General features: G+C 33.6%; 1 protein-coding gene across 1 annotated transcript in view; it reads right to left on the reverse strand.

The window, feature by feature from the left end:
- Positions 1 to 12792, reverse strand: part of igf2r (insulin-like growth factor 2 receptor) — an 81898-nt gene extending 69106 nt beyond the window's left edge. Inside the window, exons 1-2 of the mRNA XM_059356326.1 lie at positions 12562 to 12792; positions 9415 to 9554 (exon numbers count right to left, since the gene is read on the reverse strand). Coding sequence (XP_059212309.1) covers positions 9415 to 9554; positions 12562 to 12713 — 292 coding nt within the window. The 5' untranslated portion in view covers positions 12714 to 12792. The remainder of the gene's footprint in view (positions 1 to 9414; positions 9555 to 12561) is intronic.
- Between the last annotated feature and the right edge of the window lie 1804 nt (positions 12793 to 14596).

Genomic DNA, 14596 nt, shown 5'->3' on the forward strand with positions numbered 1-14596 from the left:
GATTTGATTGACTATTTTCTAACACCTATTCTGTGTTATACTGTACAAGAATACAAAATATGAAATCTAGAGCCTATAAGTACAACATCAGCAAATATGCAATTTGATGCATCATTGTTAATAAGGCACGGGATATAAAACTTGCATGTTTTACCATGTTTTTTTGTATTTTTTGTGTGATTTTTTTGTGTTTTTTGAGTTTTCTTGGTGTTTTTTTAAACATTTTTTGTGTTTTTGTGTTCAAAATGTTGATCCAGTAAGTCAAAAATGAAAAAAAAAAATCAGATCATATAGGTGAGGTTGTGCTGAAAACAATGATACCAACATGTCATGGCAAAGATTTTTAAGTGGTTTATACAGGCAGAATGAAAAGGAGTCCAAAACTGAGAAAATAGTCCCAAACTAAAAAGTGTTAAGAAACCCCTCAGAGAAATAAATATATCAGGAGAGCCTTGATTTTAATTAACTAGTGAAGTTGTTTGTGTTCACTAACCAACAGTCCAAATCCCAAAGATTTTCAGGCCTAATATCAGGTCTGACAAATAAAATCACACAAAGAAAAGCTGCCATTCCTCACATTTGAGAGGCAGGACCCAGGAAACGTTTGCTTGAAATATTAGTGAAATGCCGTTTTTGCAGGAATATTATTGATTACTAGATTACTGTGAGGCTTCAAAGGGAAGTTGGCTCATCTTTGATATTTGTTATTGTTCCGACAGAGGCGTTGGTGTATTCAGCTGTAGTGGTTTCATCCTGAATTGTATCAATAGAAGCACAAGGATGTCATGCAGCATGAATTTCAACTCAAACACAGCAGTTGTGTACATAGCAACCAGCATAGCAACCGTATAATTAAGCCAAATGTCCAGTGGGCGGGACATCAGACTGCCAAGGGCTTAATCAGTTATTATCAAAATGATTATTTTTTCCATCAACTCATCATTTCAGCTGTAATTTCCACAAAGGTGATTCATGTAAAGCCGAAAGTAAAACATGAAGTTTGATTACTGCATGTTAACTCTATGGAGGCTTTATGGGCTATTTGGTCCATTTTTGCATCCTTTTTTCATCCTGCCTGTATACAACACTTAAAAAATGTTTAAATGTTGTTGTTGTTTTTTTTCAGCACAACCTCATCTATATAACCTAATAATAACTGATTTTTTTATTCTGACTTATCAGATCAACATTTTGAACCAAAAAGAAAAACCAACATAAATGTGATCTTGTGATTGTGTGTGATCCTGTCATCAACTCTGGTTTTTATTCTAGTAGGACTGTGTTTTATTTGTGTCTTTTTTGGTCATTTTGTGTCTTTTTTGGTTGTTTTGTGTGTGTGTTTTTAGTCATTTTGTGTCTTTTTTGGTCATTTTGTGTCTTTTGTTGTGTCTTTTTAGTTAATTTGTGTGTTTTTTTGGTCATTTTGTGTCTTTTTTTTGTCATTTTGTGTCTTTTTTTGGTCATTTTGTGTCTTTTTTAGTCCTTTAGTCCAACATAAAATGTGATTTTGAATCTTTTTTTTACTTTCAAAACACTATCATGCTCAATAAAGAATTGTAAATGTTGCAAATGTGAACAAAGGTGTCAAATCTAACATATCAGAGGGTTCCATCCAGTTCTATCATTTTATACTAAATATATTTGAGCTTGTCTCCAGTTTTACTTGGTATATCATCATCAAACTGAAACTGGCCTCATGGAGTTTACAGCCAGAACTTTAGAGGTAAATTTACAGTAGGGCTCCACGCTGCTTTGTTTTCTAGTCTGGATGTCAACCAAAGTTAGCAACTATCTAGGAATCTTTCAGGTGCAGCATGCAACGTGGGGTTGATTTGCATTCATAAAAACATGGAGGAAGGCAGTGACAGCTCTCTAGAGATTTTCCAGCCTTCTAAGAAGTCTGTAGTGGCTGATTGTGGGTTTTGTAGGGAGACACTTCAATGAAGATGGTCACAGTGTCTGAACAACATAAAGAAAGAAAACCACTGTGAAGAGTGGCAACATAATAAATCATATGAGTCATCTTTAGGAGCATGAAAGCAAGAAGAACAAAAGAAAACCCTGCCAACAACAATGCAGGAAACACTGAAATTGCCCTAAAAAGCTCCTCTGACCTACGCTGTGACTCATTACTTGAGTTCAGCAGGTAAATAAACAGATTTTCATGAAGCTGTTTATTTTGTACAATGTGCTAAAAGTGCAGTTTCCAATCATGGCCACGTCTGATTATTTTAATGCTGATTTAGGTAAAAACGGCAAAGTGCTGCTACGTTTATCTTGTAGTTTTTATGAAATTATTAATTTAATTAATCATTTTTTATTTATTTTATTTTATTTATTATTTTTTTTAATTTGTGTGTCAGTTCTTTTTGAACAGCAAATTTTTACTACACCACAATAATATTGATAACTGTGATTAGGCCTGTCATGATAACACATTTTTTAAGACGATATATTTTCCCAGAAACTATCAAGATAAACAATAATATCGTTGTATCAATGTCGTTTTAGTTTTATTAAGATATTAGAGCATATTAGGTACATCCTTTTCCACAGCAATGATTTTTTTAAACTGGAGAATATTAAACATTGGAATTGAAATGTGGAAAAGTCATATAAAAAACCCTAGATAAATTAAACATAAATAATTAAACTACAACCAAAACTAATAAAATAGACTTTCAGGCTCTGTTTATTTTATTATTAAAATATAACATATAAACAACTGGAATGGCTGCTTGGGAAATATTTTCTTTTGGGCAATTTGTGCTGCTTGTCAAATATTTAAAGCATTACTTTAAACACAAAAAAGCACAAAAGTCAATATATTGAGTCCAGAAAAAACTATTGTGCCCATTTTTATATATTGAACGATAAGTCGATATAGTAATTATCGTGACAGGCCTCACTGTGATCATTTTATTCATCATTATTTATCTTGATATTACATTTTCATACCGTTTTATCTCATATTCAGTTTAAACTGATATATGAAACACAGAAAGAAAGTAGCGATCACTCACATTTAAGAACATGTAGGCAGCAAATACTCCTGGTTATTGCATTTGTTGCCGGTTAATTGGCTAATTGATTCAGCTCTACTATTTTCTCCGTTAATATTAAACTTTAATTGGTTTACAGGGAGTGGGGGAAGAGATTGTTTTTCTGCTTCCAAACAGGAGGCACGACAGCAACTGCCTTAAATTAAGTTAAATCAATTTACGCCAGCGTGATTAAATAGAGATCAGGGCTGTGTGTCTGTCCACTGAAGGTCAGCTCTCAGTGAGGAGGATCAACCTGCTGCAGCTACACACAACCATACAGACACAGAAAGAAGTCATATGGACGCATTTATATGGAAATGATCAACATTAGACATACTTTTTTTTTTGGTAAATACAGTTCTGCAGATCATTACAGCTGGGACTTTTTAGCTGGAAAACACAATTTTGTACATAAGCGTAACGTAAGTGTAGTAACACCCCTCTAACCCATAAATGGGTCAAACAACGCCAACAGGTTAATATTCCAGATATTTAAAAATGAATTGCTGTGGAAAAGGATGTAGTTATTATGCTCTAATATCGTTATAAAACTAAAAAATCAAACATTGATACAACGATACTATCGTTGTATATATATATATATATATATATATATATATATATATATATATATATATATATATATATATATATATAGTATTATGCAAAAGCCTGTTATGATAACATGCGCTTTTACTTTGAAAGGACCAAAAGAGACTTCCTGTCTATCTTAAAGCTAACCCAAGTGAGATTAAACTGTAAAGAAAACGTCACGGAGTTCAATGTTTTATGTTTTAGCCCCCGAAGAGGCAGTAATCTTTATATTTATATGTGTTTTGTGTTTAAATAAGTTTTGGATCAAATTAAACTCATGCTAATTCATGCTAGCAAGGTTTGATATTTGATATATTGATTGTGTGTCTGTGTGTTTTATAATTGTTATTGCAACTTTCAGTTTGTAAACTGTAGCTTTATCCAACTTAATTCTCAGCTCGTTGACTTATTGACGTACAGCTGCAGAACTGAACGATCGGCCGTGTTTCAGTTCAGTGATAGTTCAATGATTATTGATAATGATATGCAGTCAGAGAGAAAAATAAAAATCAAACAATACACAGATCGATTAAAAATTCCACGTGATCGACCAAATTCTTAACGATCATCGATTATTTATTCCCATCCCTAGTATGTATTCTCACTGAAACGGAGCTGCTGATTGGGTAAAAAAACCTTTAGCTAAATAAAGTGAATCTAAATAAGTCAGCATCTTAGAGCTGTGGCCCCCCAGCCTGCAGCCAGGGCTGGTTGTCTGGACAGAGATGTGGATCTTGCTGACACACAGCAGCAGCAGCAGCAGATTCAGCCTCATCAGCTCCCAGATCAGATCTGCTAATGTACCGATAAAGGTCTGAAAGAGCGATCCATAAAGCATCACTTCATCTCTCTAGAAAAGCGCTCCGCGTCGTGTCAGCAGCAGGAACCAGATTTGTGCGTGTTTGATGGCGTCTGTCACCAAAGCAAACAGCAGTAATGACACCTCTTCAGAGCTGCAACAACACTGTTGATTGGCTGATTTAAATACAGACACAGTTTAAACACAAAACAGGCAACTTGGGTGATTCTCATGAAGCCAGTCTAAGTTCTGTCTGTGAAGATTATAAGGACATACTTTATTAAACTAAATATATTTCACTTTTATATGAATGAACAATATAGCCATAATGAGGCACAATTCATTGTTTTGTGCTATATATAATATTTTCTATATATATATTTCAAACATATTTTTCATTCACGAATTCATTACCGTAATGCATCCAGATATAAAATGTCGTGGTTTCCCCACACTTATACACAATAAATATTTAATAAAATGTATAAAATATATATTTATTTGTTTAAAAATGTATAACTTAATAGAATATTATCAAATATAATTGTTTTTAACAATGTATAAAAACAAAATCTGAATGAAAATTGATGAGAAAAAATGGTTAAATGTTATGGTAATGAATTTATTAAGTTTATTCAGTTGTTGTTTTTAATTTTAAATAAGTTCACTGCAGAAGTAAGCAAACGAAGACATTGCAAACAATAGCAATGTAAAAAAAAAAAAGTTAATTCAAGTTCAGCACTTTTGTTTCATTTGCTATTATTATTATTATTATTATTATTATTAAATTGTCAACACAGACATCAACACACAACATAATATCAGCTCTCTAACTATCAGAATGGGCCACTGAAAAAACAAACAAATCTAAAACTAAGGACAGCTCTCAACAACATCAATAAGATGATCAATTATTAGATTATCAATTCTTAGAAAGACGGCACACATTTTCTTCTAAGCAGTCAGGAAAAAATATATTAAAATGGTCAAACTAGAGCACTTTGAAGTAGGAAACATCCACGACAACAGAGCTGCTAGTGGACAATAAGACGGATCAAAGCTGTCTTTATGTGTTTTACACAGAAACAGAGTTTTTGTGGCCAAAATGACCAAAACACCAAGCAGCAGAGCGACATAAACAGCTCTGAGGAAGGAGACTCTTCTCCTCCTGCAGTGTCACTAAAGAGGCGTGAAATGTTCTGCTGTGTGTCTGTCATATGACACATGAGACACAGAGTCAAAGAGCAGCTCACACACACCTCACAAACATGAGCAGGCATTTTAACAGGGCAGTAAAAAGGCCTGAGAGCCATATAAGAATAGAGAAGGACAGTGGAGGTAAAGTGCAACATGTTGGATTCTGGCCTGCTCTAAAACTGCATACATTATTCATTCTGCACAGCAGGGCTACTTCTCTATTTCCTTTCATTACACAAGTTTTTCTCCTCGTGGGGGATAAAGGTGACTCTCAAAATGACATTTAACCCTTTGATGACAACATATAAACACCTTCTAATGCACAACATGGGTCTAAAATGACATGTTTCTCATGTTATTTCATGCTGGCTGTGTGTTTGAGTATCTTTTTTTTATATCAACAGATCATTATATCCATTTTTCCATATAGTTTTTGTATTATTACATCAAGTTTACACACATGGGTCAAAAATGACATGAAGCGTAGTGATACAAAAAGTGATACACTAAATAAACAATTTGAGTATATGTGTAACTATGTTTGTCTTATTTTGAAGGTTTAACTTTAAAAGAGTTGTTAGAACCACCAGATTACATTGGAAAATCACATATTTTAACATTTGAGACCAAATTTAACCAATTTAACAAAATAGGAGAGTTAATATTTGTATATAATATTATACTTTGCCAGGTTTTAAATTGGTGACAACATATAAACACCTTCTAACGCACAACATCGGTCAAATATGACCTTGTGCATTAGAAGCATAGTGATAAAAAAAAAGGGGTTTTATTCAAAAAGTAAGAAATTAAAAACACAAAATTAGGATGTATGACGACCAAAAACAAGTTATTTGAGGAAAACCTGGAATACTGAAAGATTAAATAAATTTATTGCAAAGATATAGAATATAAAAACTTATCACTTTAGACCTAGCTACTTTAGACCCATGTTGTGCATCAAAGGGTTAAAGCTGAAGTTTGCAACTTGCAACGGTTGGTGCCCTGTGGAGCTCCAATAGGCGACTGAAATGATGTTCAAAGTGCAGCAAATATAGAAGAGGTGCTGTAAAAAGTCTGTGAAAGTGTGCCAGGCACTAAGGAACAAAGACTATTGTGATGTTCCTCTGGAGGAAGAGGGCACCACATCACCTGACTTTACAGCAAAAATGCAAAACAGTTTCCTGTGCTGTTAGCTCTGATCTAACCACTCGCTAAGACGAATGAAAAATTAATCTTCCTGCAGATTTGGAGCAAGAACCATGCAGTTTTTGCATTTACTTTCCCCTGTTGTACTTGAATATTTCTGCATACTGGGGTCCCAAAACAGTCTTGAATTGCATGAATTGGGTATCAGTGGAAAGCTGAGATTCTTGTGGATTCAATGAGCCCAATTTTATTCATGTGTGGTGATGTTAGTCCACATAGTAGCCATTTCATTGCAGTGGGAGCTTTTTTTAAACTTGAGCTTAGTGTATAAAATGAGCTGCTGTGACCTCTAGGATAATCACAGCCTCATGAAACTTTACAACCACAAACTAGAGACCTGGAGCATTCAGAGTAGGGCTGGGCAATATATATCGATATAAAGATATATTGATATATTTTTAAATGTGATATGGAATTAGACCATATCGCATATATCAAGTTCAAATTGTGCACTGTGATCCTTGCTCCAGGCAAGCTGCAGCTTTTATTTAAGATTTTTTATTATTTAAATGTGCACTTTATGGAGCTTTGATTTATTAAAAAAGGTACTTCTGTCTTATACAGTATTTATGTTTGCTTAAATATATGGTTTCAGTAAAACTACTTGTGACATGTCATATTTGGCTTTGACTGAACATTTACTCTTACTTTATAATAACAATAACAAGATATATATTGTATATCAATATTCACCCTGAATATATTGGGATATGACTTTTGGTCCATATCGCCCAGCCCTAATTCAGAGGATGTGCAGCTTTCCACCACATATTAACAAAAAAAAGGGGTTTTCTTAGCAGGTTACAGAACAGAAGTGCTCGCCATCCATTCCCTGAAAAATGCAATCCTTGCAGAAATCTCCAAAATGTGAATTTTTTCTACAGTGTTCCTTTTGATGTGGTGTTCTGGAGGGATTTTTTAACCATTTTTATCAATTCTTAAGCACTCGAAAATTGTCAAATTTAGCACCAAATCTGTGTAACAAATTGTATTAACTTATGAGACATAACTGGGCATGGACTTTATATACTTCTTAGGGCTGGGCGATATGGACCAAAAGTAATTTACGGATATATTTAGGCTGAATATCGATATATGATATATATACAGATATTTTTATCGCTAAGTGAGAGCAAATGTTCAGTCAAAGTCAAATATGACATGTCACAAGTAGTTTTATGGAAACCGTTTATTTAAGTGAACATAAATACTGTATAATAACAGGAGTACCTTTTTTTTTTTTTTTTTAATCAAAGCTCCATAAAGCGCACATTTGAATAAAAAGATATCTTAAACAAAAATAGCCTATGAAATGAAATAGGCCAATCTTTTTCTGAAATAAATATATTTATATGAGAAAAGAATAACGAACAATACAAAAGAACTAAATATGACAAACCCTAGTAAGGGCAGCATTTATATATATATAAAGAAAAAAAATCTATATCGATATATGTGATATGGTCGAATTTCATATGACATTTAAAAAGATATTGATATATCTTTTATATCGATATATCGCCCAGCCCTAATACTCCTGTCAGTTTATTACACATTTACGACTAGGAAAACTTGACACTTCATGGTGAGCTGCACCTCAAATTCATCATCAAGTTCACAGCTTTCAGTTGACGTACAACACGTGTATGTGGCATTTAGTGTTGACCTGCTACCTCCCCCTAAACATCAGCTGCCCACAACCAAAAAAACAATGGGTGTGGTGGAAGAGGTAGCTTAATGACTCAGACTTGATGGTGTCTGAGCTGACCACATTTCCACTGACACTCCACTGACACTGACACTGATATTTCCTGCCACTTATGCTTTCCCCAACTTATTTCCAATATATCTCCATTTATAGCTTCGTCTTCTATATCAGGGGTCTCAAACTTAAATTACCTGGGGGCCGCTGGAGGCAGTATCAAAATGACCAAAAAAAGACACAAAATTACTAAGAAAAAAAGACACAAAATGACCAAAAAATTCACAGAATAACCAAAAAAGTCACAAAATTACAAAAAAAAAACATAAAATGACACAAAAGACATAAAATGACCAAAAAAGACCCAGATTTACCAAAAAAAATGTTTAAAAAATTAATAAATATTTAAAGAAACACAAATTGACCAAAAAAAAACACAAAATGACAGAAAAAACTAAATTACCAAAAAGACACAGAATTACCAAAAAAGACATAAAATGATTTTAAAAAAGACACAAAATGACCCCAAAAAGATACAAAATGACCCAAAAAAGACACAAAATTACAAAAAAGACACAAAATGATTTAAAAAAGACATACAATTACCAAAAAAAGTAATTAAAGGGACCTTCCACACACAACACAGTAAAGTGCCATTCATATAAAACTGACAATAAACTTTCATATCAAGGTGGGGGCCACAAAATATCGTCACGAGGGCTCCACAGACTGACGTGATGCCACCACACCTGTCTGATAAGAGTTATACAACTGTAAATCTTCCACTGTGTCCCAGTGCACACACACACACACACACACACACACACACACACACACAGACAAACAGACACACAGTGGGCTGTACTCACCGACAGACTGGTGTGTGTTGGTGATGATGTCCCGGGCGCAGACAGCGGTGGCGGAGCCGCAGATGGTTGATGGCGAGGACTCACACAGCTTTAACGTGTAGCTCACGTTATTATCCCGGTCTATGGCCTCCCATTTAAAACTGCAACACAAGGAATAAACGAGAGATTAGGGAAAAGGTGCACACACTTGACCTACAGTCATGGAAAAAAATTATAAGACCACCTTTGTTTTCTACTATCCTTGTTCATTTTAATGCCTGGTACAACTAAAGGCACATTTGTTTGGACAAATATAATGATAACAACAAAAATAGTTGATAAGAGTTTAATTTAAGAGCTGATATCCAGACATTTTCCATGGTTTTCTTGATAATAACCAAATCATTATCAAGAAAACCATGGAAAATGTCTAGATACCAGCTCTTAAATTAAACTCTTATAAACTTTTTTTTTTGGGTCAATGACGTGATCTAACCCAGTGTCAGTTGGTATAACCAGTAAAAAAAAATTCCATAAAAATCTGATCATATACAGGAAAATAAATGTGAACTTAAATGAGAAAAAAAACAATCCATGTTTACATTGCAACATTATGGTTGATAACAAATTTTACATAATTTGTCAAAACTTTAGAAAAAAATGTTGTTTTAAGAATATGTTGTGCTCAATATTGATGAAATGTGTAAATGTAGAAATACTCAGAAATATGTTTTTTAAAATGAAGTAATTATATGTATAAGTCCACTTAAATTCACTGTAGGTGGATAAAGTATTTTATATTCATCATTCAATCCTTATTTGTCACTGACCCTTTTATCATTATTCCAAACAAGTGTACCTTTAGTTGTACCAGGCATTAAATTAACAAGAAATTTAAGAAAAAAAGGGTGGTCTAATTATTTTTTCCATTACTGTATATCAGACATTTTAAATTAGATCACACATTAGGTCACAGAACTGCAGAATCGGATCAGTTTCAAGTCTTTTCTCATTGTTGAAGAAACAATAGTTTAGTGTATTTGTCATGGAGTCTGGTGACTTTAATAAGAGCGTAGAACTGCTCCACCTCCCTCCATGCAAACTAAAGCGGGCCTGTCTAACACCAGGTTAAAAGGTGAAAATACTCTAAATATAGTGTGCACTTAAACTGATTTAGGTGGGCGTTTAAAATATGCTTTGCTGCTGCTGCCGTTCACAGCAGTACATTGCTTGGCTTTATTTATTTGTTTGTTTGTAAGGAAAACACATTAATTAGCATGACTGTAAATGTAGCAGTGTTAGCCAGCTGGCTAGCTTTCAACAGGAAGCAACAAGAAACAGCAAAAACATTAACCCAGTAATACATCAACAATGTCCCATATTTCCATGCTGCTTCTTAGTAGTTCCACTTAAAAGTAAAAGGCCAAGGTAGAATTCTTCTTCAACTTCTGCCTGCGAGTAGATAGTCAAATATGTGGTCATAACAGCATTGAATTATAACCTAATAAAATGCTCCTGTGACCTATTTCTGCAACCACAACAAGGAAGTAGCATGCAGCCAGTCTGACCTTACAGGTTAGTGATTATCATTTCTACCTTATTGCTGTGTCAATATTTGAGCAGCAGCTGCCTTAACAGAGCTACAGTAAAGGAGGGCAACCCTGCAGGAACACAACAGTTTATTTCAGCCATGATAGAAATAACTACATAGTGTCGCTCTCTCTTTTACAGCTGGATTCATCGATTAATCATATAGGTCTCTATCAAAAGCATATCGGACTCTATCATATCAGCATATATGTTGCCTGATAAGCACTGATATTAAAACTTTTTTTACACATATATATTGTAGAAAATTATGTCTCAGGTCATATGATATAGATATGTATTATTATTTTTTAAATATTATTACAATTATTTAAATGGTCAAAAATTGAGCGACACTGAACATACAGTACTAATGTTTATTTAGCTTTTTTTAAATAAAGTTTTTATTTTGTCAGTTATAATTTCTAGAATTGGTTGACAATGTAATATATTGTATTTGTAATAATGTTCTTTAATAAAGTTATGTGTATAATAAAGACTTACGAGTATCTTTGCTTATCTTTTTATTTAAGGAAAAAAAATCTAATAAAATGTAAGAAAATTGAAAAAAAAGGTCCAGTTTCTCAAGTTCAAGTTGTTTTCTTTAATTGACTTGCTTTGTCAGTCAAAACCTACAAAATATTCAGTTTAATATAATACATAACAGAGAAAAGCAGGAAATCTTGATATGCAAGAGACTGAAAACAGCATTTTTCTGTCATGTTTGCATTAAAAATTAATTTTAGGATTAAACGATTTTCTTTTGATCAATTGACTCTATCTACAGTTTAATTCAGATTAATCTATTTTGGTCTCCAAAAGCAGAAAGAAAAGTCTGTTACAATAAGATCGAGCATAAAGTAATTTAATTAAATGGACAAAACTATTACAATATTTTTTGTTTTGTAAATGGTAAAAAATAATATCAATAATAAATAAAATGTAAATAAAAATAATAACTAAAAATAAATGTTAACTGTTTTAACTTCTATTTCTATCCAGGTAAAAATAAATATTTTTTTTAAATGTAAGACAACTTAAATAGTCGATGGAAAAATCGATTAATCGACTGCAGCTCGACCCCTGTCCTCTGAGTCATGTCGTTACATGACAGTTCTCATATAACGTTAGCAGTTAGCCTCATTTAAGCTAAACAAAAACAAAAACAATAACCGTTAACTGCTTCAGTTAGAGACAATATGAACGAGTTTGTTGTTTGTTTAATTCAACAGTGAGTTAGCTGATTAAAACTTATAAACCAAACTATTATTTTTAATCGATATGCTAGATAGCTTTAACCCTTAGGAGCGGAAGTTAAATTTTACCAAAATAAAAGTTGATATTGTGAGTGAAACAAAGAGGGGGAACATTTGTTTATGAGTCACCTTTTTAAACAGGAGACATTCACGTAACTCAGCTAATGTAAGAGTCCAGTGAATCCGGGTGACAGTAAGGTAGTTTATTACTATCTGACATGTTTATGATTTAAATAAAGCTTGGTGGTTTGTGTAAATAAGAGGATGAGACGCCGGGAGATGAACGTGTTGTGTTCCTAGCTGCGGTGTGTGTGTTAGCTGTTACCTGCAGAGGTCCTGGTACCAGGGGGGGCTGCTGCTGCTGCTGCTGCCGTCCTCCGCCGCTCCGGACCGGACACACAAACACCCCAGAGTCGCCACTAGCCACAGGGCCAGCTTCAGAGGCGAGCAGCGGCCGGATTTACACTGAAATAACATGTTTAATGTGGTGGATAGTGTCCGAGGAGCCTAAACTAAGACGACATGATACGGCAGAGTCTATCTGCTCTGGAGCAAATCAGTAGGAAGTGAATGCACCACATGACACGACATCACATGACTCTCATGATGCTGACTGATGCTGCCTTCACGGTCTGTGGGAAATCTGAACAACACATTGATATAGCAGTATTTATTTTATGAATGTAAATGTACAGGTAGGCCTGTCACAATAATACTTTTTAAGGATGATATATTTTCCCAGAACAGACGTGTGTCAGTTTTGGGTGTAAAATTATGGACTAAATGATTAAGTAAAGATGTGTAATTCTATTTTAGTTTTCAAGAATACTTTAGAGTCTAAAATTATCAAGGGTTACAATGACATTTGATTGAATTTGATTTTTCAGTTTAAGCTATCATGTGATTTGTAACAATGTGAATTATTCAGTTAATGTAATGTATATAATGTATACATGTAGATGGTACAGGAGAGGCAAAAATAAACCTTGGGGCTTCAGCCTATTCCTTTTTCGGTTGCTGTCTGATGGATTCTTTTGTAAAAACATGATCTTTATTTTGTTTTTTGTTTTTTTTAACCGAAATAAAAGCATTCATTCATTCAACTATCACGATAAACGATAGTATCGCTATATCGCTGTTGTTTTAGTTTTATAACGATATTAGAGGATAATAAGTACATGCTTTTCCACAGCAATTCATTTTTAAATCTCTAGAATATTAAACATTGGAATTAAATTGTGGAAAAGAAATATTAAAATATCCTAGATAAATAAAACATAAATAAATAAACTACAACCCAAACAAATAAAATAGACTTTCAGGCTCTGTTAACAAAACATTGCAATGAGATCAACATCATGTATTAGCTTTACAGACATGTATATGTATCTGTGTGTATATATAGATATATGCAAGAAAAACAATGAACAAAATAGGTAACAATAACAATACATAATATAAATATGACTATAGATATAATATAAAAATAAAGTGTCAGAGGAGTAAAGCGGGTGGAGTGCAGATGGCATGGCATGTTATATAATAGAAACAGAAATGTAGAGATGCATATATTGTACATATACAGAGAAATATTTTTATTTAATTTTAAAATTAATTTTAATGTACAGTTCAGTGTCTACATATTCAGGTATTTATTTTCTTCCTCTTTTAAAATATGATCTAGTTAGTGTCCATCACATAGGGTGTAAACACTGAGTAATAACCTGTGGTAATAAATAGTACACTAAATTAACGGTGAAATGTACATTTTCTCATAAAAGCTAAATGTCTACTGTCTATATGGTACCTGAACGCAGCATTGCTGATGACAGGAACAGAGCGTCATCGTGGCATTAAGCAGACAGGTGGTACCAAATAAAATAATAGGTATAGGTATGCTGCTCTTCTAGTTCTTCTACTGTTGGTTCAGTGGTACCTGAACGCAGCACTCCTCATGCCAAAGAGACTTGTCTAAGTATTTTAGCCCTGAGTGTTGACTTACAGAGTGAGCCTGTTGTAATTTCGCCTCATTCCAGATCATGTAACCATAACCTTTACCATCTAAATAACAATAATATTTAATAACAATACAATTAGTAGATGTTGGTAAGAGTGAGTCATTAATCAGAGAGATCGCTTCGGCTGTTCCTGAAAGTTAAAGCTCAGGGAAGTAATGCACAGTTTTCAGGTTAAACGGTTAAACGCCATCAGGTGTCATATTGCGCCCTCTAGTGGCTCAACAAGCTGTCTAGACTGTTTTTGGTTTCGTTTTTGTTTTTATAAGGTGTTTTCCCCGAGTTTTATTCTGAGCTACTGACGAAGCTTTTATCCATTATTTATTCAGGACATGTTTGCTTCTC

The sequence above is a fragment of the Centropristis striata genome, chromosome 18, assembly GCF_030273125.1.
Source record: "Centropristis striata isolate RG_2023a ecotype Rhode Island chromosome 18, C.striata_1.0, whole genome shotgun sequence".
Taxonomy (NCBI): Eukaryota; Metazoa; Chordata; class Actinopteri; order Perciformes; family Serranidae; genus Centropristis; species Centropristis striata.